General features: G+C 51.7%; 3 protein-coding genes and 1 pseudogene across 6 annotated transcripts; 1 reads left to right on the top strand and 3 right to left on the bottom strand.

The window, feature by feature from the left end:
- LOC120877829 (alpha hemoglobin stabilizing protein) lies at window positions 1–6,714 on the bottom strand. 3 transcript variants are annotated; one of them, XM_040260237.1, is made up of 4 exons: window positions 6,515–6,714; window positions 851–979; window positions 619–693; window positions 1–366 (listed from the first exon to the last, which is right to left on the bottom strand). In XM_040260237.1, exons 3-4 carry the CDS (start codon window positions 691–693, stop codon window positions 163–165), a joined length of 279 nt encoding a protein of 92 aa, XP_040116171.1. In that variant the 5' UTR covers window positions 851–979; window positions 6,515–6,714; the 3' UTR covers window positions 1–162. The 3 variants fall into 3 exon arrangements, with proteins under 3 accessions (XP_040116171.1, XP_040116179.1, XP_040116162.1); XM_040260245.1 differs by having other exon boundaries at window positions 851–920; window positions 6,515–6,694; XM_040260228.1 differs by lacking the exon at window positions 6,515–6,714 and adding an exon at window positions 1,752–1,881 and having other exon boundaries at window positions 851–920.
- LOC120877819 lies at window positions 1,902–2,720 on the bottom strand (annotated as a pseudogene).
- RUSF1 (RUS family member 1) lies at window positions 6,690–22,205 on the top strand. The gene is made up of 13 exons (XM_040260213.1): window positions 6,690–7,055; window positions 7,270–7,384; window positions 11,257–11,302; window positions 12,901–12,933; window positions 13,015–13,120; window positions 15,467–15,568; window positions 17,826–17,896; window positions 17,976–18,160; window positions 18,242–18,299; window positions 19,224–19,294; window positions 19,975–20,118; window positions 20,228–20,305; window positions 20,801–22,205. Exons 1-13 carry the CDS (start codon window positions 6,774–6,776, stop codon window positions 20,896–20,898), a joined length of 1,389 nt encoding a protein of 462 aa, XP_040116147.1. The 5' UTR covers window positions 6,690–6,773; the 3' UTR covers window positions 20,899–22,205.
- Window positions 20,965–27,970, bottom strand: SLC5A2 (solute carrier family 5 member 2). 2 transcript variants are annotated; one of them, XM_040260168.1, is made up of 14 exons: window positions 27,707–27,970; window positions 27,088–27,159; window positions 26,907–27,011; window positions 25,699–25,863; window positions 25,272–25,377; window positions 24,390–24,470; window positions 24,025–24,254; window positions 23,568–23,703; window positions 23,224–23,331; window positions 22,946–23,096; window positions 22,664–22,832; window positions 22,371–22,586; window positions 21,514–21,643; window positions 20,965–21,426 (listed from the first exon to the last, which is right to left on the bottom strand). In XM_040260168.1, exons 1-14 carry the CDS (start codon window positions 27,830–27,832, stop codon window positions 21,200–21,202), a joined length of 2,022 nt encoding a protein of 673 aa, XP_040116102.1. In that variant the 5' UTR covers window positions 27,833–27,970; the 3' UTR covers window positions 20,965–21,199. The 2 variants fall into 2 exon arrangements, with proteins under 2 accessions (XP_040116102.1, XP_040116094.1); XM_040260160.1 differs by having other exon boundaries at window positions 20,965–21,643; window positions 27,707–27,967.
- Between the last annotated feature and the right edge of the window lie 14 nt (window positions 27,971–27,984).

Below are 27,984 nucleotides of genomic sequence, written 5' to 3'. Positions count from 1 at the left end.
GACCACCACAACCAGAACTGGTCTTTATTGAGGTGTCAGGGTGCAGCAACACCATGAAGGAGCAGAGCCCGAGGACTAAAACACAGAGGCAGCGTTTAAGGGTTTCTTAGACTTGCAGCCTGGGTCTCTGGGCTAGGAGAAAGGCAGCGTGTGAGGGGCTGCTCACGAGGACTTCAGGAAGTTCCTATATTTGTCCAGGAAAGAGGCAGACAGGGTATCGAGCTCTTGCCGAAACTCCTGCAGAACCTTGTCCTGCTCCTGTTGCTCCCCCGACAGCTGCGTCTTGTAATAGTTGATGTAGAAGCTCACCCAGTCGTTCACCACAGTCACCATGGCTTCTTCAGAGATGGCAGGGTCACTGAAGACCTGGAGGGCACATAGGGTGGGGTGGGGATGGGGGGCGATCAGAATTTGGCAAAGGAGACCCGGCTCCGACATGTGACTCAGGAATAACCACAAACTCTGACCTCCTTTTTTCTCTGATTTGTATCCCCTGTCTCTCATGGTTTCCATCAAGTCCACCATTACCCTCCCCGCTCCAAGTTATTCTCCTTTCTCTGTCCTCACCCACCTCCCAACACTTCAGGCCTGTCCTCTGAAACAGAGCACCAGGCTTACCTGCTGATTTAGCAGGATGTTGAATTCCTTTATTCCTTTGGAAATGAGATCCTTGTTGGTCTGAATAAGGGCCATCTGCGTGGTTAGAGGAAGAGATGAAATTTAAGTATCCTTTTCTCCCAGTCTCCTCACTCCCCTCGAGGATCCCCGGTGCCCTGCAGGGTCACTTCCCCTGCACCGCCTTTCTGGCCCTGAACTGCCCTGAGATCACATTTCTCCCCGGCTGGCTCACCTTCAAGTCCAACGGTGCTGTGTAGGTCTCAGCCACACTTTTCAGGCTCTGGCTGTCCCTCTGTGCCGAGCTAGTTGTAGACAAGGGGTCCAGTGTTAGCCAAAGAGGGAAACGCCCTGCATTTCAGTCCTGAGGGAGAGTGATATGTCAACCAGGGGAGGGGAAGGAGGGAGAGGTTTCCCTGAAATTAGGAAGATAGCAAAGCCAAGAGAAGAGATAAGTGGGGAGACCCAGAAAACCACACCAGGGACAGCCTTACCCTCCCTGCCACATCCCAGAAGCCAGATTCCAAAGGCTAACAAAATTAAGTGACTGATCCCCCATTGCAAGACAGACACTTTAAAAATCATCCCCCTATAAGTGATGGCAATTTTTCTTCCAATTCATAGATGATATATTCATAGCAGCTAACATTACAGTTATGATTTGTGCGAGGCATTGTTTCAAGCAGTATTAAGGTATTTTTTCTTGGGAGTTCGCTGGAGGCCTAGTGGTTAGGATTCAGGGCTTTCAATGCTGTGGCCTAGGTTCAATCCCTGGTCAAGGAACTGAGATTCTGCAAGCCACACAGCATGGCATTAAAAAAAAAAAAAAATGAACACCTTCCAAAGTATGTTTTCTTATAAAAGCTTCCATCAGTCCAGTTCCAATAACAGTCATAATTTTGCAGATGAGCCATTTGTAAGATGGGAGGACTGGACGCTACCAGGCTGAGTTCCCCTGGAATGGACACACATTTGTCTTATTCTCTACCATATCATCAGGTACTTGACAAAGCAAAAATACCATTTTTCATATTTAAAAATATTTTCCTAATGTTTTCCATTTTAATAGATTTTTTTCAAATTTCTAAATCACCATATACTAATTGAAATAAATGAAACATTATAAAAATACACACTGAAAAAGTGGATCATTTTTGCTCCTTCCCCCAACAAAGTAGCCAGCATTAAAGAGATATGTATTTTCTGTCACATCTTTCTCCATTCAAAAACCAATGTTCAGGGACTTCCCTGGTGGTCCAGTGTTTAAGACTGCCTTTTTTTTTTTCCCCTTTCAATTCATTTAATTTCAACAATCTGTCAAAAAAAAAAAAAAGAGCCAATAAACAAATACTGAATTACATTTTGTTGGGTTTTTAAACCCTCAAACTCCAGACTTTATAAAAACAGCTTGTGTGTCTTCCACCCTGACCACCCTGCTATTTTTCCACATCACAGGCCACCCATAGATACAAAGTCGGGGCGGTGGGGAGGAGGGGCTGGCAAAGCTGAGACAGTCTACTTGGAGCCAATAGACAGGAGGGCGATGAGGCCTGAGGAAGCACTTACGGACAAAATGTAGTTCACTGTGGGGTTGAAGTTCTTCAGTATAAAGAAGGAAGCAACAATGACCAAGACCAGAAATAGAGTGTTATTATAGAAGATGGAAAATGTTGTAGCTTCATAATCAGCAACTTCATTCTTCTTCCACAAGATTCTTTCATCCTTTTCCTTCCGAGACATCTTTCTATCATCAGCTTCAGAGAGTTTCCGAGTCACTTCTTTGGAGACGGCATCTTCCCTCTTCTGTGCTACTTTGTGCTTGAGAACAAATTTCACATTTTTGTAAGCAAAGGCTACCAAGTAAGTGCTTACTAGGGTCATCACACTGTACAGAACAGCAGACTGAATAAGATCCATATGGGGATGGCGGACAAGATGAAGGCGTTCCCGAAGAAAAGCGCCGAGGACTTGGCCGAGAGGTTGCGGCTGAAATCCTGCAGGAGCAGGTCCTCCTCGGACTGCTGCTTGGGCCCGCTTTTGGGAGCCATGGTGGAATCGGAGCCGCGGGACGGGCGCGGAACCGGGCCAAGACTTTGCCTTCTAATGCAGGGGTTGTGGACTTCATCCCTGGTTCAATCTTTAGTGGGGGAGCTAACATCCCATATGTCTGGAGGCCAAAAAATGAAAATATAAAACAGAAGCAATTAAAAAACAATAACACATTCAATAAATATTTTAAAAATGGTCCACAATAAAAAAATCTTAAAAACAAAAACCAATGTTCACAGGCACCTGTATACTCAGTTTGTTGATATGCTTTTTGTTTATTCCATTATCTTAATTAACACACAGCAAAATTAACTTCCTTTTGGTATACAATGTATGGATTTTAATATATAGATTCATGTAACTACTACCACAATCAGGATACAGAACATTTCCATCACTCCCAAAACTCCTTCGTGCTACCCCCACTCTGATCTCTGGTGGTGTTTTAGTCGCTAGGTTATGTCCGACTCTTGCTACCCCATGGACTGTAGCCCACCAGGCTCCTCTGTCCATGGAATTTTTTAGGCAAGAATACTGGAGTGGGTTGCCATTCCCTTCTCCTGGGGATCTTCCCAACCCAGGCATCAAACCCAGGTCTCCTGCATTGCAGGCAGATTCTTTACTGATTGAGCTATGTGGTAGTCCCCTCTTATCCCTAAACCCTGCCAACCACTGATCTGTTTGCCATCACTACAATTCAGTGTTTTTGAGGACGTCAGTGCAGGAGACCCACGTTCGATCCCTGGGTCAGGAAGATCCACTGGAGAAGGGAATGGCTACCCACTCTAGTACTCTTGCCTGGAGAATCCCATGGACAGAGGAGCCTGGCAGGCTACAGTCCATAGGGTTGCAGAGTTGGATATGACTGAGCGACTAACACACACTATGATGGAATCATATAGCATGTAACCTTTGAGACTGTCTTTTTTCACTCAGAATAATGCCCTTAAGCTCCATACAAGTTGTTGCAAGTAACAGTGAGTTAGTTGTTCCATTCCATTGCTAAAGTGTGTATTGCAAGGATGCACTAGATCTTGTTTATTCATTGACCCACTGGAGGCTATTTGGATTGTTTGCAGTTATTGGTAAGCATCAATAGGATAGCTATAAATATTTGTGTACAGGTTTTTGTGTGAACATGTTTTTATTTATTTAGGGTAGAAAGGATTTATTGCCACAAAGAGGAATAATCGCAATGCAACCTGACAAAGAACATGTATACAGAATTTAAAATTAACTCTGATAATTCAGTAATAAGTTAATGCAGCTTTTTAAATGGCCAAAAGACTGGAACAGGCACTTCACAAAAACGATATGCAAATAGCCAATAAGCACATAAAGAGATATTCAACTCACCAGGGAAATGCAAATAAAAGCTACAATGTGATACCACTACATACCAACTACAATGACTAAAAGTTTAAAAGACTGATTAAGTGTTGGTAAGGATCTGAGAGAACTAGAATTCTCATACATTGCAAGTGAGAGTGTAAAATGAAAAGTCTGAAAGATAATTTGGCAATGTCTTATAAAGTTCAGCATACATTGACCACATAACCCAGCAATCCCAATCCAAATAGAGTTAATAAGAATGACCATACAAGTCTACAAAAGTACTTACATGCAAGTGCAAATGTTCATAGCAGCTTTATCACAATAACTTAAAACTGGAGACAACCCAAATGTCTAATAATCAGTGAGTACATATACAAATTGTGCCATATTCATACAATGGACTACTACTCAGCAAGAAAAAGAAACAGACTAATCAACAGACTACTCAGCAATAAAAAGAAACATGCTATACTCATGACAACATGGATGAATCTCAAAATCATTAGGCTGAGCAAAAGAAGCCAAGCATAGGAGACGTATACAGTGGAATTCCATTTCTACGAAATTCTAGAATAAGCAAAAGTAATCTATAGTGGCAGAAAGCATTGTCCGTGGTTATCTGTGGCCAGAATATAAGAGTGGAACTTAAAATGCAAATGTGCCAAAGGGAACTTTTTTAGATGGAAATACATATCTTCACTATGATGAGTGTTCTCATACACTGTTAGTAGGAGTGTAAGTCGGTAAGGCTTTTTTCCTTTTTCTTTTTGTTTATGCACACGGGCTTAGTAGCTCCAAGGCATGTGGGATCTTCCTGAATCAGGGATCAAAATGTTTCCCGCATGGGCAGCAGATTCTTTACCACTGAGCCACCAGGGAAGCTCCAGTATGGCTTTTTTAGAGGGATAATTTAACAATACTTGTTCAAATTAAAAAACACATAGGGGAGGGAGGGGAGAGTGAGACGAATCAAAAGAGTATCATTGACATATACACACTACCATTTGTAAAACAGATAGCTAGTGGGAAGCACAAGGTGCCCAGCTGAATGCTCTGTGATGACCTAGAGGGTGGGAGGGAGAGTTAAGAGGGAGGGGATATACGTGTACCTATAGCTGATTCACATTGTTGTACAGCAGAAACTAACACAACATTGTAAAGTAATTATGGGGAATCTTTATAGAAACTGGCACATTCATACCAAGCCATGACTTGCAACTATTAAAATAATGAGATAGCTACACATGTGCTGATATGAAAGGTATCGAAGATGTTAAATGAACTACAGTTAGAGCAGGCTACCTCAGGCTGAAAGTATGGCAGTGGGCATTAAACATTAAACTATATTTCTCTCTCTCTCTCTAAAATGGCAAACAATGTTTACTTCTGGGCATTGACTGGTATTTGTTGAAAATGGAAAGAGGGATAAATGTCAAGGGAGAATTTGACCTTCTCCATCTACATTATCATTTGAATTATTTTACAGTAAGAATGTATCCTTCCATTATTTTTATAATACTTAAAAAGAATACAAAATAGGGAATTCCTTCACGGTCCAGTGGTTAGGACTCTGCACTTTCACTGCAAACAGCCCAGGTTCCATCCCTGGTTGGGGAACTAAGACCCCATAAGCCACGTGGCCAGCCAAAAAAGAAAAAAAGATGATGTAGTTCTAAAACCATTAGCCTCCAGTTGGACTCCTGACTCAGAGCCCAGAAGAGCAGCAGCTTCTTACTAAATAACTGTTGAATGACTAGGTGAACACTTGATGCTTTTCAGCTCTCTCTTCATCTGCTTGATGAAGCCCCATCAAACTCCAGTTTGGGTATGCAAACTCCAGTTTCCTTGTTCAAATTAGAAATAAAATAATACCTACAAGGGCTACTGAGAAAATAAATTCATTCATTTCACAAAAAGGTAGTTGGCGCCTGATCTGTGTCAGGCCCTGGGACAAAGACAAAGTTCAGTGCCAAAGACAAAGTTCTTCTACCCTGGGAGTTTATGTTCTAGTGGGGGCAGTGAGAGGATGAATCAGTAAAGGGTAAAGTCTGAGCAATGGAGCAGGGCCTAATCTACAGAGCTCTGTGGGTCATGACAAGAAGTTCATATTTTATTTTATTTATTTATTGGGAAGACTGAAGGGCAGAAAATTTCCAGTGGAGGGTCAGAGAAACCAGAAGGAAAACAAACAAACAAAAACCCCACAAACCAACCAAAAGAGAAGCTGAACGGGGCCTCATTGATCATTTGGTTCAAGTTCTCAACACGCATGCATTCATTGATTCATAACTATCGTTCAGGCACCTACTATGTGTTGGGTACTAGGAATAGGAGTAAAATATAGTCCCTGGCCTAACAGCAGAGAAGGCACCTGAGGCCCAGAGAGGACACTGACTTGCCTACGGCCACACAGCTAAAAATTCTGTGGCTGCACTGGGTCGCAACGCAATTCCTAGGGACGCCTTCTTCCCTTGTCCCCATAACCAGAAGTCGCGGGTCACAGCAAAGCCAGTACCTCCAGGGTGTGGCGAGTCAAAGGGCTCCCGCGGCCCCAGACAAGATGCTATAAAGAACCAGGACGAGGAACGACCAGCCCCGGGAGGTCGAGGCAGGGCCGGGAGGCTGGAAAGGAACCATGTCGCCGGTTGAAAGCAGACGCAGAAGCAGGAGGCCCTTTCGCAGAGGAAGATTGTCCCTCTGCAGCCGCCGTAGTGGAGCCGGAAGTGTCCTGTGGCCACGTTTCCCATCGTGCAGGGCTGAGGGAGGGTTTCAGGATGGCTGATGTCTTGTGCTCCGAGCAGTTCGGCTCCGGGGCGGCCCGGGGCTGCCGTGCCGCCCCCGACGGGAGCCTACAGTGGGAGGCCTGGGGGCGCAGCTGGTGGGGGTTCTCCGGAGCCTTCACAGCGAAACCCGGAGGACGAGATGGGGGCGGAGGGGTGGCTCCCGGGACTGCCTCCCCACCTCTCTCCCGGCTGTTGGCCGTGTTCCTGCCTCAGGGCTTCCCCGATAGCGTCAGCCCGGACTACCTGCCCTACCAGCTGTGGGATTCCGTGCAGGTCAGCCTGGCCGACTGGGGAAAGGAGAGACGCGTAGCCGGGGCAGGGGAGACAGCGCCACCTGTCCCTTCCCACTTACAGACCGGACACTGAGACCCAGAGACGAGCTGTGACACGTCCCAGGCCACACATCCCGGTGATGTGGGGCTGATGATAGATCTCAGACCTCCATGCACCTGCGTTTACTCCTCACCCCACTTATTTTCTTCTCCAGGCCTTTGCTTCCAGCCTCTCGGGCTCCCTGGCCACCCACGCAGTCTTGCTGGGCATAGGGGTAGGGGACGCAAAAGCTTCTGTTTCAGCTGCCACGGCCACCTGGCTCGTGAAAGGTGAGCTGGGCCCCTGAAGTCTCACCCATCGCTCGTCTCAGCCCTGCCATCATCTCTGTCCTCTTTTTCCTTTGGCGGGGAAGCCCAACCGCTCCTTTTCCCTTCTCCTAGTGTTTTGACATCTAACTCTGAGCTGTGATGAGTATGTTTATGCATTCCTGTCTGATTAAATCCAGGAGCCAAGTCTCCCCGGTTCCTTGAAGAGTGCCTTGTACCGTTAAAAAGCAAAATTCAACTGAGTAAAACATTTGTGTTGTCTCTGTTGACAACTGATGAATAACACAGGGCAGGAATACCCTTATCCTGCCCACCAGCCTTGAAGCTGCGCTTTGTTCCCCATACATGCTGTTCAGTGTCCCTTAATCATCTGGAGCCCAGATCCCTAAGCAAAACGTTCCCCTTCCCTTTACTCCTCATCTGTGGAGGACTGCCTACAAGTTCAACTATTGAATAAAACTGCCAACTGCCTGGGGTGTGGGAAATTAGTTAATTCTAGAAAAAAAACAATTTTGTAATAGGTCCTGAGTGGCAGAGAGGCAGTTTGGGTAAGAATGAAAGGTGTTTTGGATCCTCTGGGAAAGTAGATGATCTATAAATAATAACTATAGTAACCATCTGTTGAATGTATACTGCTTTTTGAAAAACCATTCGGGGGGGTGGGGCGTGCGCAGAGATACAGTTTGGTGCCATGCCCTCTAGAGAGTGAAGCAGAAAAGAAGGGGGGAACTGTTTTCCATCAGGAGGGCCCTTGGTTGTCTCTTCCATCTTTTGTCTTTCACTGTGGTTCCCAGTGGGGATTTAAATCAGACCCAAGGCTCTTTGCTCGTACCGTCAGCCTGGCCACAGCTCTGGTGAGCCTCCCTGGATCTTGAAGAATCTGGAGGCTTCTGCTTGTACCCTTAGCATTAACCAAACTGTCCAAATGTAAGTCACCTCTGGAAAGAAGCTCTTTCTCTGAGGGTACATATCAGTGGAAAAGTGGTGGTGATCTGTGGCTCTTGTTTGAGTTGTCTCTTCTTTTAATAATATTAATAATTGTTCCTGCAGGGTACTTATTATGTACCAGTCTTTGTTGTTGTTGTTGTTTTTAATTTTGGCTGTGCTGGCTTTTCATTGAGATGAAGGCTTTCTCTAGTTGCCGAGCACAGGCTCCAGAGCTTGAGGGCTCAGTGGGTGCAGCTCACAGGCTTAGGTATGTGGGATACCAGTTCCCTGACCAGGAATCAAATTTGCATCCCGTGCATTTGAAGGCAGAATCTTAACTGCTGGACCACCAGGGAAGTTTCACTATACCAGTCTTTAAATGTATTGATTCAGCATTCACAATAGCTCTGAGATGGGTGTTGTCATTATGTCCAGTTTGTAGATGGGGAAACAGACATAGAACAGTAACTTGCCCAGGGTCACAGCCAGTAAGCGGTGGGGCTTGGATTTGAACCCAGGAGTTTTAGTTGTAGGGTATGTTTTCATACCTCCACACTGTTTAATTTGGATCTTTTCTATTGCACTCTTGTTGCTTAAGTGTTTGGAATACAGTGGGTGCTGGGGTCAGTAGTTTCATGTCATTTCTAAGCACTCTAGTCTAATCACCAACATATTTATACATGTCTTCAGCTCAGGCAGGTTATTAAGTAAAAAACAAGACCATTTTAAGATGAAAAAATATTCCCTTACTATAAAGCCTGTTGTTGATATTAAAAGAAGCCCCATTCATTAGAAAGGATGTTACATACTTGTTTCCATCAAACAGAGATTTGCATGCAGAGCTTTACATAAAAAACTCCCTTGGAATTTTTTGATACGGTCATTTTTAGTTACAGGTCTCTTTATGGAACATGATGTTAACTGTCTTAACTAGTGATATTAATACTACAAGCAGCCAGTATTTTGACAGCCTGCTGTGTGCCAGTCATTTTGCATACTGACATGTAATATATAGTTTAATCTCTGCAACAGCCATACTGCGTAGATGCTGTTATAAATTCCTTTTCCAGAGGGGGAAGCTGAGGCCCAGAGAGGTTTAGCAATTTGCCTATGGTCACAGGGCCACGATTTGGACCCACACTGACTCCTGTGTCCTACATTTTTAAAAAATTGAAGGAAAATTGTTTTATGGAATTTTGTTGTCTTCTGTTGAACATCAACATGAATCAGCCATAGATGTACATATGTCACCTCCTACTTTTTTTTTAGCAGCTGTTTTTAAAAAAATCATTTATTTTTGGCTGTGCTGGGTCTTCGATGCTGGCAGACTTTTCTATAGTTGCCGCAAGCAGGGGCTACTCTCTAGTTCTGGTGCACGGACTTCTCTTCTTGCAGAGCATGGACTCTAGGCACACAGGCTCAGTAATGGGATCTTTCCAGACCAGGGATCAAACCTATGTCTCCTGCACTGGGAGGTGGTTTCTCCTGCACTGGGAGGTGGTTTCTTTGCCACCGAGCCACCAGGGAAGCCCCTGGGTCCCACTCTTAACCGCCACACTCTTTTGCCAGTTAGAGTTTTCAGAGGGAGCCAAGTACAATCTGTGGACAGCTGATCCCTTACTAGGATTCAGAAGTTTTTAGATCTTGCAGCTCAGCCAATTATAAGTGAGGCAAAGAGGACCAGGTGGGAATTAGGTTTCCTAGAGTGGTGTACAGTGTAGACTTTGAAAGACAGCGAGGATGTGTGTCATTATTGTACCCTAGTGCCAGCCTCCACAGCTGACAAGGGCTTTGCAGATGGCCTCCAAGAAAGTAGTCCCCTGGTCAGGTATGTATGTCCTTCATCATGGTTGCTGTCTGCTTTTGAGCCTGGAACCATGACTCTGGTTCACTGTGGTCCACTACACCCTGCCACACATACACCTCCCGGCCAGACCCTCACGTAGCGCCTGGCACACAGTGGGGAGCCAGTAAGTCCTTGTGCAAATGAAAGTCTAGTGGATTCCAGAAATTCTCTGACTCACCTCAGCCTGAGGAAGCCTCTCCTTCTGCCCTATACTCCCAGCTCTCTTGTCCTCAACCTGCAGTTCAAATCCTTTTCATTTATTTATACTCTAATGACTGTCTGTGAACCCACTGCCCAACCTAATAGCTAGAATATCAATAATCGCTGAACTTTCCACAGAGCATTTCCTGCTTTTATTAAAAGAATAGTTTTACCATATTGATATATATACCTCGACACTGTAGTGTTTAGTTTCAGTTGTCTTCAAGCTTTATGAAGAGCATTTGTTCAGTCACTAAGTTGTGTGACTCTCTGCGATCCCGTAGACTGTAGCACACAGGCCTCCCTGTCCTTCACCATCTCCCAGAGTTTGCTCAGACTCATGTCTATTGAGTCAGTGATGCCATCCTCTGTTGCCCCTTTCTACTCCTGTCTTCAATCTTTCCCATCATCAGGGTCTTTTCTTTTGTGAAAGCATCAGGGATTTTTTTCTTTTACGAACAGCATACTGTGCTGTATGTCGTCTTCATGACTGACTTTTTCATATAGGATGATGATGCTAGGATCCATCCATGCTGAGTGAGTAGTTGTGGTCCATTGGGTTTTCATAGCTGTCTAATATGCCACTGAGTAAATGAGCCAGAATTCATTTATGCATTCTCCTATTGGTGAGCATTCGGTGTCTCCATTTTTAGCTGTTATAAACTGCTGCAAAGAATCCTTCTGGTCCATGTCTCTTGATGTGTATGGGTACCTAATTCTCTGGGGTGCGTGCTGAGGGACTACTAAGTCTAGGCACTTCTGACCCCATCACGCAGCTAGAACTTATTAAACCGGACTAAGCTCCCAAAGACAGTGACCCAAGATGGAAAGCCATCTTGGTGCCAGGCCCCACAGCCCCCAAGGCTCTTGCTTGTTCCTTATCATTGCCTCTTTCCCCCAGATTCAACTGGTATGCTGGGCCGCATCGTCTTTGCCTGGTGGATGGGGTGAGTTTTTCTTCCTGAGCCAAAGAGTCATGTCTGTCTCAGCCCTGGCTGTGTTTTCAGCTCCCCCTCTTTCCTACCCATCTCCAAGGGAGGGGAAATTTAGCAGGTACATCAGAGCTAATGAGTCTAATGAGTACCCAGTACAGGTGCCTTCCCGGGGTCACCAAGCAGTGAAGCCACAGAGCCACTGCCAGGATGAGATCTGCCTTTAAGAGCACTGACTGGCCCCTCTGCTGGCCATCATGGGAAAAACAGAGAGAGCCAGGATGCTCTGAGCATCCTTTGCTGGTTTGTTAAAAGAGATACCTGGGTGGGACAGTGCTCAGCTCAAAAGGAATGACTCTCCTGCAGTGTGGTGGCTTAGACACGTGGTTGAATTGTGGAAAGTGGGCTAGGGGAGGTCATCGGAATCCCTGTCCCACGTGGGATACATGTCACCATCTATCCAGATGGGACTGAGGGCCTTGTGCTGCCTGCTTCCTCTTCCGGTCAGTACTGGAGGACCTCAGGAATGATTTAATATCTGCCATCAATCATGGTTGTGAGGTGCAGTGAGTTAGTGAAACTAAAGTGCTTAGCACATAATCAGTGCTCAGCAAACGCCAGCTGCAATTACCAACCCAAACTGGGTCTCACCAGCTCTCTGTATATCCTCTCTAATCCTTCTAACAACTGTGTAGAGTAGGATCGAATGTGTACCTTGTCCAGATGTAAAATAGACCAGGTCACAGAGCTTGTAACTGGTGAGATGGGATTTGAACCTAAAGCCTATGCTTTTTTGAGGCATCAGCGCCCCCGTGTTCTAGTCCTGCCTTTATCATGTATTAGTTCCCTCAGGAGTTCCCCATGTGCACCCCATGTCTTACCCAGGAATGCTCTTTTTCTGTCTAGATTTCAAATTCAGGGTCAGTGTTAATGCTGTAAAGCCTGAGCTCGCCCGAGGACTATAATGTCTCCTGCCAATGGTATCTTGGAGAAGGGGTTCCTGGGGGTTTGTACAAGGGTCCAGGAGTCACTCCACCTGCAGAGGAGGGAACCGTCCATGGTGTCGCGAAATAGAGATGTTCTAGGCTGGGTGTCAGAGCCTGGCTCTTTCTCTTGGCTTTTCCATCCCCATTCTCCACGTGATCAGAGGGAAGTTGTATCCCTCTCCAGGCTGGTTGTCTGTAACACGCAGGGTAGTGTTTACTCTAAATGTAGTGCTTACAGAATATGCGGGCTTCTTGCTGGGTACCCTCTGAAGCAGGAGAAAGAGAGGAGGGCAGATAACAGAGGAACCCAAGGATGGCCTCTCTCCCAGGAGGGTCAGGGGATGGGGAGCAGCCATGGGACAATCAGTTTTTTCCTTCAGTGCCTTGTGGGTTAGTAAGGGGGAAATGTGAGTGACTACTGAATGTGAGTAACCACTGAAGGTCCTCCCTGCTGATGGTGGCATTTCAGGCAGCAGTGACAGGGTGTGGGGACAGAAGTCTGGCTGGGGTGTGGGTTCTTCTTCTGAGCCCTTTGGACCTTCCCAAGTCCTGAGGATGGCCGCACTGCCCACAGGATGTGTTTTCCCGTTAAATCCAAATTGTTGACCAATGTCTTCTCCTCCACAGGAGCAAAATGGACTGTAATGCCAAGCAGTGGAGGTGAGAAGGGGCTGGAACCAAGGAGAGGGGAGTCTTCTAGCATGAAAGTCTCTGACCTCTGACCCCTTATCCCTTCCCCAGGCTTTTTGCTGACATCCTCAACGACATCGCCATGTTCCTCGAGATAATGGCTCCCATCTTGCCCTTCTGTTTCACCATAACTGTCTGCATCAGCAACCTGGCCAAGGTACCCATCTTGGGGCACCCCTATATCCAAGATTCCTGCCCTGGTGATGCTTTGTGGGGGCTCACTTGGAGGCCCGAGGGCAGCTCAGCCTGGGCCCTGTGTTCAAGGCACTTCTAGAAGAGTGAAAAAGTTCAGATGTTTCTTCTCAGACCCGGCGATGTATTCTGATCCTCCTCTCCAGCCAGATGCCCTCTAGAGTCTGAGATAGTCTAAGGTGGTGTCTGGAGCCGGGGGTGGGTGTGGGACCTCTGAGCAAGAGATAGAACAGGGGATCCATTGTCAACACCGTGGGACCAGCCCTCTAGCCACCTTTCATTCTTTCCATAAAATATTTAGAGTGCCTGCTGCATGTTTGGCACAGAATACAGGCCCTCCCATCTTTGAAAGAAAGCTACACGTAATTAAATATTTATTGAATGATAGCTGTAGGTATTCCAGATGAGAAGTATAGGGGCTGCAGGAGGGTTCAGCAGGGACTCTGGCCGGCTCAGGGGATATAGGAAGGTCTTCCCTGAGAGTGGGCCCTGAAGAATGAGTGTGAGCTGCAGGGTGAGCGTTCTGGGCAGAAAGAGCATTGCAGGTCAAAGTCAGTGGCAAGACAGAGCGCAGAACAGACAGCGGGGCTGAAGGGGCAAGTGGGGTGAAATTGGGCTCCTCCTCTCTGCCAGGCCGCTCACCCTGGTGGTTCCTTCAGGTTGGCCTCATCTGAAGACGGAATCTGAGGCCCAGCCTGTCTTCCCCACAGAGTTAAGTACCAGGTGCAGAGTAATGAGTCAGGAAGACACGTAATTGATCTCCCTGGCAATCCAGTGGTTAAGATTCCACACTTCCACCACAGGAGGCTTGGTGTTCGATCCCTGGTTAGGGAAGTTCTACATGCCTTGTGGTGTGGCAAAAAAAAAAAAGACCTAAGATCTATCACAAAGGCCCAACCATCCCTTCAAAATCATGTGTGTTATTCCACGTGGCACGACGGACATTTAGGAGCTGACAGCTCTTCAAGGTGGAGGCCACTGAGCTCCCTGGCCCAGGACTGAATGCTGTGAGCACCCCACCCCCTCGAGGGCAGGAAACCCCAGAGGAAAAATGGATTGTGACCTCTGCCGAAATACTGCATTGAGCTCTGCTCTGAGGGCCTCAGTCTCTTCATCTGTTAAATAAGGGACTCCAGTACCACTGTGAGCTTCCCCCTCCCCTCTTCCCACCCCTCTTCAGAGTTCCAGCCTCCAGTGACCAGCAGCACCTCCATCCCCCAGATGCAGCAACCAGAAGCCTGGCTGTCATCCATGCCTTCGCCTCCTCCCCCTGTCACCTGTCACCCTCACCTAAGCCTGCATTCAAGACTGTGTTTTCCCCTCTTAAATCTCTCCAGTCCTTTTATGACTGCATCCCCACGTCACCTGGTGGGTCCTTGTTGCTTAAAAAAAAAGCACAGTAATTTCCCGAGGTCATCTCCCTGAATCTGTTCTCACCCCTCTTCAGTCCTCAGAGCAACCCCATAGTCCTTACTAGAGTGGAAATCAAATCAGGTCACCGCCCTGCCTGTTGCTCTTGGTATAAAGACCTTAATGAGGCTTTTGCAGTTCTGTGTGATTAGGTCCCCACCCATCACCGCAGCCTCCTTTCATACCGCATTCCTCTTACCTTTGAACAGATGCTGACCATGTTATCACTGGTTTATTTGTTTACTGGTTTGTTTATCTGATGATTTCTAAGTTTCAGGAGGGCAGCAGTTGTATCTGAAGTCTACCACAGCACCAAAATGTGTATCTGACATCAAAGAGATTTGACAAATGAGTGAAAGCCTTCAGTGGTTCCTAGTTGATGAGCTCTCCCATCTCAGAGGGAGAGCCCTAGGTGGTCAGGGCCACTGGTGTGGGTTTTGAACTGGCCTGGAAGGCTTGGCTAGGCCTCGACTGGGGCAGGAAGAAAATGGAGTTAGTTCCAGGCAGGGAGAATGTAAGCACCAAGCTGCAAGCCAGGCTGGGCCTGGGAGCTCCACTAGGGGAGGAGGCAGCTAAAGCAGACATTGGAGGCTGAGGAAGTTCTGGATTAAGAATGGCCTTCGGGTCTCCACCTTGGGGGAAGAAAGTGAGTTTCTTGGAGCTGGGTCCACAGGGTGGCATGGCAGGCACACCTTTAGTTTTCTCCTGGAACAAAACAGGGGAGGTGCGCCTAGTGGAAATGCGAGGTGAGAATGGACAGCATTCAGGGTTTCAGTGTGGGGCGGCCCGAGGCCTACACTTTTCAAACTAGTTTGAGCCATTTGTTTGCTCACCCCCAGAAACGCTTGTGTTGTCGCAGCTCACAATCCCTCTGACTTTAACTTTCCCTTTCCCCACCCAGTGCCTCGTGGGTGTGGCTGGTGGGGCCACTCGGGCCGCACTGACTATGCATCAGGCCCGGAGAAACAACATGGCCGACGTGTCAGCCAAGGATGGCAGCCAGGTGAGAGCTGGGATCCGAGGGAAGGGGCGGGGCGCACGGGGAGTGGGGGGGCGGGGCACAGTGTGGGAACAGGAAGTGACACCGCTTGGGGGGAGCGCTGGGAGTCAGGCGGGAGGAAGCGTCGGTGAGTCTGAGGACAGGTCATCAGGTGTGAAGGCTTGGACTCTGTGGCAACAAGTCCAGGCTCTGTCCGCTGCCCTGTGGCCAGGAGTGAGCCCCTGCCATGGACCTCGTCCTCTTTAAGCAGAGCCTCACCCTGTGAGGTACGTGTTCTGACCACGTGAGGCCCCACATGTTAAAGCTCCTGGCAAGTTAGAAAGTGAGGTGCCTGGAGTCACTGGCCTGAGGCCTCCGCTTGGCAGTGTAGCAGGCCCTTCCCGCCCAGCCCCTCGCCTGACCAGAGGAGCCTGGAGTGGGGATGGGGACATTCCTACGGCCAAACCCTTAAGGAATGGGATCTCTCTGTACTCCTGTGCTAAGTGCTTGTGTGAATCCTTTAACTCACACCAAGCCTTTAAGATAGATACTATTACTGTGTCTGTTTTACAGATGTGGAAAGTGAGGCCCAGGGAGGTCACAAGTGTGACACGGTTTTGACACTGAAGCAATTTAGAAATACTTATTCTCGGGACTTCCCTGGTGGTCCAGTGGTTAAGACTCTGCACTATTACAGGGGGCGTGGGTTCGATCCCTGGACAGGGAACTCAGCTTCCACATGCATGGTGGTGGTGGTGGTGGAGGGAGTCGGGGGTGCGTGGCAAAAAAAAAAGAAACCTCTGTTCTCTCCAGTCCTACTTTCTGGCCATCTCTTATATTATTCTGTGAAATAGAACTTCATTTTTTAAAAAATTAAAACTAACTCTTTTTAATATTAGTACAAGTTCTTTTTTTTTTGCCATGCTGTGCAGTGTTTGGGATCTTAGTTCCCTGAGCAGGAATTGAACCTGTGCCCCTTACGTTGGAAGCAGAGTCTTAACCACTAGACCACCAGGGAAGTCCCAACACAATTTAATATTTTTTAAGCATTAACCATGTGCCAAGTATTTCACTTGTCTGAACTCATGAAGTCCTTACAATGGATTCACGCAGGGTGTCATTGTTGCTACTCTATAGCTGAGGCAAAAAAGACCCAGAAAGGTTGATTCTCTCTGGGTCCCCCTGGGCTTGTCCCTTCTCTCAAGAAATGGTTGAACGAGTTCTTCCCCATTGTCTCTTCCAAAGTTGTTAGGGAGTGAGTACACCAGGCCCTGCTTTTTAGGATCTCCCAGCCCTGTGCTTGCTGTCTTGCCTGCTCTCTTTCTAACTTCCAGCCCCTTCCACCCCCAGGCCTATTTTCCAGGGCCCCGGGGCTTCCTCAGTTCACAGAGGCGGTAAGGTCACTGGGGCACCCGAGACCGGTCCTCAGCCCGGGACCAGGCCCCTGCTTTCTGAAGCTGTTGCTTTGCTGCCCACTCCATGTGGCTGCTGGAGATGACTCTTCCCACCCCTGGGAGGGCCCTCTGTTCCTGAGCTCCCAAGACCCCTGATCCCCAGTTTATACCCACAGCCCACCCCTCTGCACCAGGACCACCTATCCCAGGGACCCCCATAGGCAGGAACCCCAGTTCAGACTTCTCCTCCCTCCTGATGTGTTGGGGGTCATGGCCATGGGTCTTTTCCCCTAAGGTAGGCTCAGTCAGGCCATCTTCGGCCATCAGTGGGGTCTGATAACATTGATTCTCCAGGGAAGTTGGGATTTTGTGCATTTCTTCCTAGGTGGTTCGTTGACCCCTTTGCAGAAGTGTCTGCCTGTTATTGCATACAGAGAGGCTGGGGGGATCGGCCTCTTTTTTTGTTGGCCATACCATGCAGCATGTAGATTCTTAGTTCCCTGACCAGGCATTGAACCCATGGCTCCTACAGTGTAAGCATGGAGTCCTAACCACTGGACCGCCAGGGAAATCCCAGATCAGTCTTTTTAAACCACCAAATAAAGTCTTTCTACTCTGTGGATGCTTACTTGCCTGAGTGTAGGGCTATACAAGTGATGTTTGCAAAACAAAGAAGTGTTCCATGGGCATTGCATCTAGCTGGACAGAGAAGCAGATTGTATCTCAAAGGATGGCTCACTCATCAAAAACGTTAAAAATTTCCTAGGCACCCATATCGGTGTAGGGAGCGTCTGGGGCAGGGAGGACTATGGTGAAAGGCACTCAGGGATGTTCAGTCTGGCCTGGAGGGGAGCCCTGCAGCTCCCAACCCCTCTGCCATTTTCCAGGAGACGCTGGTAAACCTGGCAGGGCTCCTGGTCAGCCTCTTGATGCTGCCCCTGGTGTCCGATAGCCCCAGGTAAGCCAGGATCCAAGGCAGGGAGGAGGTGCCCAGCTGGGCCTCTGCTCCCACGGACCAGCTCACTCTCTTGCCTCAGCTTAAGCCTCGGCTGTTTCTTCTTCCTCACTGCCCTGCACATCTACGCCAACTACCGAGCAGTCCGGGCCCTTGTCATAGAGACCTTGAATGAACAGCGGCTCTGGCTGGTCCTGAGGCACTTCCTTCAGCGGGGAGAGGTACTGGGCCCCACATCAGCCAATCAGATGGAGCCACTGTGGACAGGTGACCCAACCCCTTGGGCTCAAGTTTTATGTCTCCTAGCTCTTTCCTCTGCCTGGGCATCCTGACTCCAGCTTCCCACAGGTTTCTGGTCGTCTGTGTCTCTATCCTTGGGGGCCCCCCTACACTGCGTGACGTCCAGGTGAGTGTCCCAACGTCTCCCACCCATCACCGCTGTCACCCTTCCCGCCATGTGCTCCTTGTTCTTTTTGTTTTTTAAATAATTTTATTTATTTTTGGCTGTGCTGGGTTTTTTGGTCGTTGCTGCATGGGCTTTTCCCTAGTTGCAGAGAGCAGGGGCTACGCGATAGTTGCAGTGCGGGGGCTTCTCACTGTGGTGGCTTCTCTTGTTGCAGAGCATGGACTCTAGGATTCGAGGGCGTCAGTAGTTGCCGCACTTGGGCTCAGCAGTTGCAACTCCCAGTCTCTAGAGCACAGGCTCAGTAGTTGTGGCGCACAGGCTTAGCTGCCCCGTGGCATGTGAGCTCTTCCTGGATCAGGGATCGAACCCATGTCTCCTGCACTGGCAGGCGGATTCTTTACCACTGAGCCACCAGGGAAGCCTGTGCTCCTTGTTCTGATTATCACTGGCCTCCCCTGACCAAGCCTTACCTCTCTGGTTCTTCATTTCCATTGGCGGTGGAGGGGGTGGGGGTGTCACTGTGGGTGCTTGAGGGCAGGCGATGTATAACATGACTGTGTGGGATCTTAGTTCCCTGACCAGGGATTGAACCCATGCTCCTTGTAGTAGGAGCACTAGAGAAATCCCAGATCGGCCTTTCTGAACCACCAAATAAAGTAGTTCTACTCTGTGGATGTTTACTTGCCTGAGTGTAGGGCTACTCAAGTGACTCTTGTAAGACAAAGAAGACATGTTTGTTGATGTGTTTGTTGGATGCGGGAAGAAAGGAAGGGTTGATGTGGGGGAGAGTAACAGCTGAGGGGCAGATGGGAAAGAGGTGCAGGACAGTTTGAGTTAACGATTAGATGGCTGTGCAGTGACTGGATGGTCGTGCCTGCTTTGTCTTCTCCCCCACCACTGACTGCACACTCTTGTTTCCTTCAGTGTCTCTGAGCTGCAGCACCTGGTTGAGGGGCACCAAGAACCCTACCTCCTTCGCTGGGACCAGTCACGAAGTAAGTGTGCTATGTTCTCCCAGCTGCAGACTCACCCTCCTGGGCTCAGCCGCTCATTCCTCCAGCCCCTGGGCCCCAAGCTCTGGACACACGCTGGACAGTTTGTAGTCTGCCTGCTGTCCTCAAGGGAGCTTGAAGCTGAGATTGAATCCATTCAAATTATATAGCTGCGTGCCCCTATAAAGTTCCCTTGACCACTCTGTAAAGTGGAGCTAATAATACCTGCCTTATTATTTGCAGGGTTTTTGTGAGAATCAAAAAAGGCAATTATATAAAAGCACTTTTACATTGCAGCACACACAAATGAGATTGTGACCTTTGGTTCTCCCTGAGGAACCTCTTTCGTCTCCTATTCAGGTCACCTCTTGAGGAAGCAGGCATTAAAGTTTAATGGTCTGCTGGTAGTATGTTAAAAGATGCTTATTCTCACTAACTATTAAAGACATACAAAATAAGCCCACCTCAGGGAGCTGCTTTGAAGTCGTATCTTGGAAATTGGACATTTTAGCTTGGCCAGAGCACTGGGGAGCTTCAGATGAAGTTGGAAAGGAAAGGGTGGGAGCTGGCCTTTCATGCCAGGCCAAGGCCTTTGGGCCAGACAGGGATGAAGCAGGCTGGTAGGCCTGAGAGTTTTGGAGTTGGCCCCTCCCTGGTACCAGTCTGTCCCTGGGTCTCTCCAGACCAGGTACAGGTTGTCCTGAGTCCGATGGCAGGACCTGAGGCTGTTCTAAGGGCTGCCACTCACGGGCTGGTGCTTGGAGCCCTGCGGGGAGATGGACCCCTCCCAGAAGAGCTGGAGGTACTGAGGAACCAAGTATGGGCAGGTAAATGCCTCACAGTCCAGGCTTCTTCTGACCAAAGCAGGGTGGAGAGGGGAAGGAGCCTGTTCGGCTTGGGACACCTAGGAGCTTCTGGTTCTTCATCCCTGTCCAGGTCCTGAGAAAGAGAGCTGGGTCGTTGTCAGGGAGACACACCAAGTGCTGGACAAGCTCTTCCCAAAGTTCTTGAAAGGTAACATCCTTCTGCTCCACGGCTCCTGGACCTACTCCCCAGAGGCCCTGCCTAGCCCCATCCCTACCCCCCTATTTGGGAGGTGGAAGACCTGGATTTCTCTCTTGTGATCTCAAGTCTGGGTCTCAGTTTCCCTGTCTGCAGGACGGGGAGGTTAGGATGGTCTGTGAGGCACTCATTGTTGACAGACTATGGAAGCCCAGTTGGCACTGGAGAAGAGGAGTGGGGTGATGGGTTCGGGGGGAGGGGGAAGGCTCACAAATTACCAATGATGATCTTTCATTTAGCCCCTACTCCATTCTAGCCCTTTTCCCTGTGCTGCTTAATGAATTCATACGGCAACCAGATGAGGTTTTAGCCTCATTTTACACCAGAGATCACCCTGCAGAGGCAAGGGGAGCCTGAGCAGTACACCCAGCCCGTGCTGCGCCTTACCCCTCTCCCCAGGGTTAGCCCAGTCTCCCCCGCAGCACCACCCCTCTTCCCTCTCCCCAGGTCTACAGGATGCGGGCTGGAGCACTGAGAAGCACCAGCTAGAGGTGGATGAGTGGAGGGCCACGTGGCTCCTGTGCCCAGAAAAGAAGGTCTTGTGAGCAGCCCCGCCGGAGGCCCAGGTCTCAGGACAGGGGCCTGGAACGAGGACACTCTGGCTGCAGCAGGACTAGGCAAGGCAGCTTTATTTGTTCTTAGGGGAACCACAGTGGCCAGCTGGCCGAGGCCTCACAGGGCGTGGCTACCAGTCAAATGGACTGGGCCCCAAGCAGAAACAAGGCAGAGAGTAGGGGTCCTGGGGCCTCCCTGCTACTCTCTGGCCCCAGGCCCTTCTCACCACAGCGAGCTCCCCACGCCCACTCATCTCAAGGCTGTGGCTCAGGGTATCCAACACAGTGAGCCTCAGGCATAAAAGCCCCAGAGGAACGTGGCCACGGCCATCATGAGCAGAGCATTGAGGTTGACCACGCGGGCCCAGCGTGGGTCCTCACTGATGTCCTCCAGCCGCCTGGCTGCGGCAGCCGTCTCCTCCTGGCTAGGGCGTGGGGGGCTGCCCGCCCCACCCCTGCTCACGCCACAGAACCAGAGCAGGTACTGCCGCAACACGCCTGGCCTTGGGGGCAGGGGTGCTGGGAGAAGATGAGGCCTGACAGTGAGTCTGAGGACACTCGGCTCCCACAGCGCCCCAGCCCCAACTCCCGGGGGCAGTGCCTTACCCTCCATCTCCACTGCGTGCTCAGGGCACCCGTTCTGCACGGGGGCTGCGGTCGGACCTTCTGGCTCCTCAGCATCCAGGTCCTCCCTCTCCTCCTTGCTGTGGCGGAGACTGAAAACCAGGCGGTGGAGCTGGGGAAGGAGGGAGCAGGGGCCAAGTGGGAGCGCCGTCCCCCCAGCCTGCCCCAGAGCAGGAGGTCTCCTGTCCACACCAGCACTCCCTCGCGTCTCTGTCCAGCCTGCACAGCAGCCCAGGACCACCTTCCATGGCTGCCCTCAGGCTAAACCCAAGCTCCTCAACTAAGTGTTTAAAAACTCTTGGCCCTGCTCTGCCCTCAGCTTCATCACCCCCATGTCCCCCCGTCTACACTCACAATTCAATTCTAGTACTTTAGTCTTCCAGTCCTGCCAACATGGTGTTCCTCCCTGTGGGTGTTTGCTACCAGGGCTTCCTCTTGCTGCCTTTGCCCCTTCTGCACCTGTGGAGTCCTGCCCCTCCTTCTGGGCCCCAATCAGCTCTGCCCTGGGGCACCCACCTTCCTGCAGCACAAGACCAAGCCCTTTGGGGGCTTTTGGGGTAGTACTCAGTCCCTCCCGGCCACCACCGAGGCCAAAACTCTGGGGGGCTTTCACCTCCACCAGGATCTTCAGGCCACCTCAAAACCACCTCAAATAAACTTGATTTGAATCAAAACATTGTGCTTGCTTTGCACGTAAAGCTTCAGACTGGACTCCTTGGTCTGTCCTCACCAAACCTACTTACAGACATTCAGGTCCTCCCCACTGAGAGTCGTGGGAAGCAGACTGCAGCCTCAGGGTGGAGAGGGGCCACACCCAGCCACGGGAGGCCTGCACTTACGTGCTTGCGCGGGATGGGCGGTGTGCACAGCGAGACCACGAGGGTGAGGAGGCCGGAGCAGACGAAGAGCAGGATGGCGAAGTAGAGGTAGTGGACGCGGCATAGGAGCGCGGGGCAGGCCGAGGGGCGCACGCAGCTGCCGGAGCCGAAGGAGAACTCGGGAACCAGGCGTGCCAGACCCATCAGCAGGCCCCCGATCAGTCCCCAGAAGGCGCCCTGCGGGGCCGGAGAGCGCGTCAGCCTCCTCGGGCCTCCAAGTCCAGCCCCAGCGCCCGATGTGCACACACGCTCACCTTCTCGTTGACGCGGGGCACGAAGAGCGCCAACACGAAGACGGCCGACACCGGCGGCGCCAGGTAGCTGGAGACCGACTGGATGTAATCGAAGAGCTGCCCGCCCTGTGCCGCCTGCACCACGGGCAGCCAGGCCACCGACACGGCCACGATAAACACCACCCAGAGCCTGCGGTGGGCGGCCATCGGGAGGTTTCACCCAGGACCCTGGTCTCCCCGTGTCCCTACTGCCCCTCCCCAGGGGCCGAGTCGTGGGGCCGGAGATGGAAAACCCAGGCCCACCGTCCTACTAGCAGCAGCTCGCGGTCGCCCGCGCGGGGCCGCAGGCGCGTGTAGATGTCCATGGTGAAAAGTGTGCTGCTGCTGTTGAAGATGGAGGCCAGCGAGGACATGAGCGCCGCCAGCATGACCGCCAGCATGAGTCCGCGCAGACCTGCGGGCGGACTGGAGCCGTGAGCCTGCGGTCGCGAGGGGGCGCCCGGAGGGTGCGGGCCGGGCGAGGGGTGACGCCTCGCACTGGCGCCTGTGGGCATGGGGGGCAACCCGGCGACCGCCCTCACCATTGGGCATGAGCTTCACGACGAGCCGCGGGTAGGCGATGTTGGAGCAGCCCACCTCGGTGCCGCACACGCGCTTACACACCTCGGGCACCACGCACGCCACCTCATCTGCGGGAAGGAGGGCGCCACGTGGCTAGGGCTGGGCGGGGTCTGGAACTTCGGATCGCTGAAGTGGGGACCGGGAATCCCAGTGGAGAGATGGGATCCCCAGGTGGGAGGCGGGACTGGGTGGACCAAATCTTCGGATGGGAACGGAAATGGGAGACGGGCACTTGTATCCTCCACTAAGAAAGGGGCTGGATGGGGCTCAGGATTCAGGGGCGGGGAGGGGTTGCAGACGTTACCCGGGTAAAGAACGCGGCTGATCATTCCCGGCATGACCATGAGGAACATGGGCATCAGCTTCAAGTAGCCGCACAGGATGCATCCCGCCTTGATGTGGGTGAGGTTTTTCCCAGCCAGGCAGCGCTGCACTATGACCTGCGACGAGGTGCTTTCAAACTACCTGCGTCCAGTCCCGGGTAATTCGCCGTCTCTCTGGCCTTGCCCCAAGTCGCCTCTCTAATCCGGGCCCCGCCGCTGGCCCCTCGAGGCGGACAATTCAGTTCCAAGAACAGACCTTGCCCCTTGGATCCGCCTCCATCTGGGTAGGTCTATTTGGCAGGCCTCCCGCCCGCCCACCACCTCGGACCACGCCTTCCACCTGGCTTCCCAGGTGGGTTCAGGCTCCACCCATCTCAGCTCCGCACCCCCGCAGGTTCTATCCGGGCCTCTCATCCCGCCGCAGCACCGACCCCTCACCTGGTCGCTGCACCAGTACCAGCTGGACACAATAGTAAGCCCCAGAAGCAGAGCGGGCCATGGCAGGTCCCCCGTCACAGGGTCCCGGAGCAGGTGGTAGGAGTCCGGCCGGGGTCGATAGCAGGAGCTGGAGATGTTGCCCACGGCCGGGTCCTCGGATTCCGTCAGGGACGTCACTGCTCGCAAGTATTTGTCGAAAAGCCCCGAATACCCTCCCACCTCGTGGAAGGCTGTGAGGGCAAGGCCGTCAGGGGACCCGGCGCCCGCGACAAGGCCCTCCCTCGGACCACCCCGGCCCAGACGCGCGATGTCCCTGCTCCCGGGTAGAGAGCTCTGCACCCCTCCCCCGTGGGCTGAGCCCGTACCGTAACCCATGAGGACGAAGGCCCCCGCGAGAATGACGAAGGTCTGCACCGTGTCCGTGTACATCAGCGCCGCCAGCCCTCCTGCAACCGGCCTGGGTCAGGGGGCACAGCCCAGACAGGCTGTCTCTAGTACATAGACTGTCTTTGCGGGAACTGGAAAAGGGTTCCCCTTTTCAAATTAATTTTCCTGGAGGGCAGATTTCAAAACGATGGCCCATTCCCCGAGCTCCTGCACTCCGGCGTCAGGAGGCAGGGCTGGGTGAGCACAGTGGGGCTGAGTTTGGGGCTTCACGGACGCCAGGTGCACCCCGTGTAGGACCTCCACTACAGGCCCTCCTCTAAGTCCAGGTTTTCTCGTCTGTGTAACAGAAGGAGGTGATCCTGTAAGCTCCAGTTCTCAGTTCCATTCCATCCCGAGGGGCCGGGCCGTACAGCCGGCCTTGGCACCAGGCTCCGCCCACTCTGGGCCAGCGTCAGGCCTCAGACCCTACCCCGGGCTCCCTGGGCCAGCACTGGGATTGGTGAGCTATCCTGGAGTCTGGCCAAGTCCACTCTCCCCTCCAGACGTTAATAAAAACTTAAGTCTTCCTTGTTGTCCAGGCCAAGAGGGGCTCGGAGCTATGAACTTCCGGATCAATCCAAGGAACGTGGGGGAGGGAGGGGGAGGCGGTAGAGGATTGGGTTGGGGGAGGTGTAGTTTGCTTTCCAAAGATTTGGATCCTTCTGCTCACATCACACTTAACTTCTCCAGCCCTCTACCTTTGGTGACTCCTCTAAGCCCCGCCCACACTCCACATCCCTAGCACGGTTCTCTTCCCTAAGCCCCGCCTACAGTCCACGCCCCTAGCACGGCTCCCTTCCCTAAGACCCCGCCCCCACCACCTGTCACAGTGTAGATCATGGTGATGCCCAGGAGCGCAATGACGGAGGCATAGATGTTCCAGCCCAGAGCCTGTTGAATGAATACTGCCCCGGAGAACATGTCCACCTTGGAGGAAGGAGCGAGCGCGCAGGTCAGGATCCAGGGGCCAGGGTGGGGACCCAGGTCCACCTCCTGCCCAGAATCACGACCCAAAACTTTTGGGTCACTTTTGGGCCAAACTTTTGGCCACACCTCAAAAGCGCCCTCATTTTTTGATACCTCCCACTATGGCTGTAGCCTCAGAAACCGATTTCTTCCAGGCCCTGCCTCCATTACGGTTGTTACAGCGACTGTTCCTCAGCTGTGCCCCCTCGGGGGCTTTCTAGAGACCTCCACTGTGTGGTCCCACTCGCCCAGGGGCCCGTTCCGCCCACCACGCGTGCTTACCGAAATCTTGGTGAAGATGTACAGAAAAAGCGAGAGCACGGACAAGTAGAGGCGGATACGGTGGCCGCCGAAGCGCTTGCGCAGGTACTGCGGCATGGTGATGACGCCCGCGGTCAGGTACACCGGCACGAAGAGCCAGCCAAGTAGCAGGACCACGAACAGCGCCTGCGGGCACAGCGCCCCATCGGAGGGTGACTCCCCGCCCGAGATCCTGCTCTGAGCCCGTCCTCGCCCCCAAGGGGTCTGAAGAACCTTCCTCTCTTGGGGAACATGCTACTCCAAGGCAAAGTCGCACTAGGGCCCCAGAGGACACAAATGCAGATGATGACCTTGGGCTCTGGGCCTTCTGGACAAGCTCTTGATACTTCTCTGGGCCCTTAACTACAGCCCTTCTTGCCTTCCCAGGCCATGACCCCTGGCCATCTCTCCCAAGATGACCCCTAGACTCCTCCTCCTCCCACCCCCAGCACCTGAATCCAAGTACAGACCCTTCAGCCCAACCCCAGCCTCTGCCTCCCTTCTCCTCTCCACCCACCCAAACCGTCTGTCCTTTAACGCTCAGCTCAGAGGCCTCCTCCTCCAGGAAGCCCTGAGCTCAAAGCCCTGATCTTTCCAAGTCTCCGAGGCAAGCCTCAGTCCCAGAGCTTCCTCTCCTGCCCTTTTCTGCGAGGGGCTTTGATTTGGCTTAAAGATGCTCACAGGCCACCGCTTTGGAGAGCGTCAGAAGGAGCCATGTACCAACTTTGAGACTGTTCACCCCATTTCAGAGAGGAGTAAATCGAGGCCAATGAGGGTGTGGCTGGCTAGGCTCACATAGCAATAGCGAATTAAACCACCTGCCGTATCCTAGTATTGAACACTATTATTCGTGTGATCGGTTTTATTTACAGCCATACTATGATCAACTTTGTTATAACAACACTGCTTACTAACAGACTCGTTCCTATGAATTCAAGCATCTTACCCTCAATGCTGATATGATCAGCTAATACACCTCCTCTAGACCTACCCTTGCCCTGATCCTGGGATCTCCCACCTGCTTCTGCCTCCAAGCTGGCTGCCTGAGCATCACTTGAAGCCTAGCCTCACAGCACAGTTGGGAAGTCCCAACTCTGGTTTCACACCTCCACCTGGAGCCTCTCCAGGTGTGACCCTTCCAGGTGTTTCCGGGGTGAGGGGGCGGTTATTGGCCAAAAGGAGAGACTCACATTCCACTCAAATCCAGCCACTGCCAGGCCGCTCGCCGCACCGGTCCCTGCCAGGCCCACGAAGTGGCCACTGCCGATGTTGCTGGCAAAGAGAGAAGCCCCGACCTGGGTGGCCAGAGGTGGGGGTGAGCCAGGCTGTTTCTCCAGGCCTCCTCCCGCTCCACAGCCCCGCCTCTCTCACCGGCCACCACACCATGTTCCGTCCCGCCAGGAAGTAGCCGCCGACGGTGCCTCTGTTGGTTCTGCACATGGACTGGGGGTTGGGAGTGGGGAGAGGCCTGGGTTCGGGGCACATCTTTGGACCTCATTAGCCTCCTCAACACATTCCTTAGCCTTGTTCCAGGCTGAATATTAACCAGTGTGCGGCTCCCCTGATGATTCCCCCCGACCCCACCCCCAACCTCCTCCCAAGACACAGATCCACCCAGGCCCTAACCCAGCATCCAGCTCCCCAAGCCTGAATGTGGCTAGATGGGGCCTGACTTTCCTGTGGGCCCTGGATACGGGTTTCTGCTCAGCCACCTGTTATGTAGACAGGGGAACAGAGACCTCATTTAGAATGCTGTCCTGATGAAAAGCCACTGACCCCTTAAAACTAGTCCAGCCCCAAAGTGGGCAGACAAGGCATGAATGAGTGTGGGCTGGGCTGCCCTGAAGCTATCAAAAGAAGAATTACTTGTCCCACACCGGGTTTCCCCCTCAAAGATCCAGGCATCCTTCCCCTGCCACACACAGGGCTCTCTGAGACATCCCCCCAGGCTCCAGAAGTGGGGCCCTAGCAGCATCTTCCGGCGTCTCACCCACAAGCCGACACCAATGACCAGCAGGAAATAAGCAGCGATGACTAGGATGTCAGCAGGATTGTCAATTAGAGCCTTCGGTTCCCCCAGCACTGGTGCTGAGCCTGCCTCTGTGTGCTCCTCCATTCTGCCCACGATCTGCCCCTCAGGGCACTAGCCCCTGGATTCCCCCCTGGGAAGGATTAATGGTTACCCTGGGGGCAGTGAGCCGACAAGTTCCCCCGCTCCCCGGCTTTGTTTAGCTGAATCAGGCCTCACAGAGGCTGAGGCTGTGGTCC

Source organism: Oryx dammah, unplaced genomic scaffold, assembly GCF_014754425.2.
Source record: "Oryx dammah isolate SB20612 unplaced genomic scaffold, SCBI_Odam_1.1 HiC_scaffold_2, whole genome shotgun sequence".
Taxonomy (NCBI): Eukaryota; Metazoa; Chordata; class Mammalia; order Artiodactyla; family Bovidae; genus Oryx; species Oryx dammah.
The sequence above is the reverse complement of the archived record's forward strand: the minus strand, read 5'-3'. Positions and strand labels throughout refer to the sequence as shown.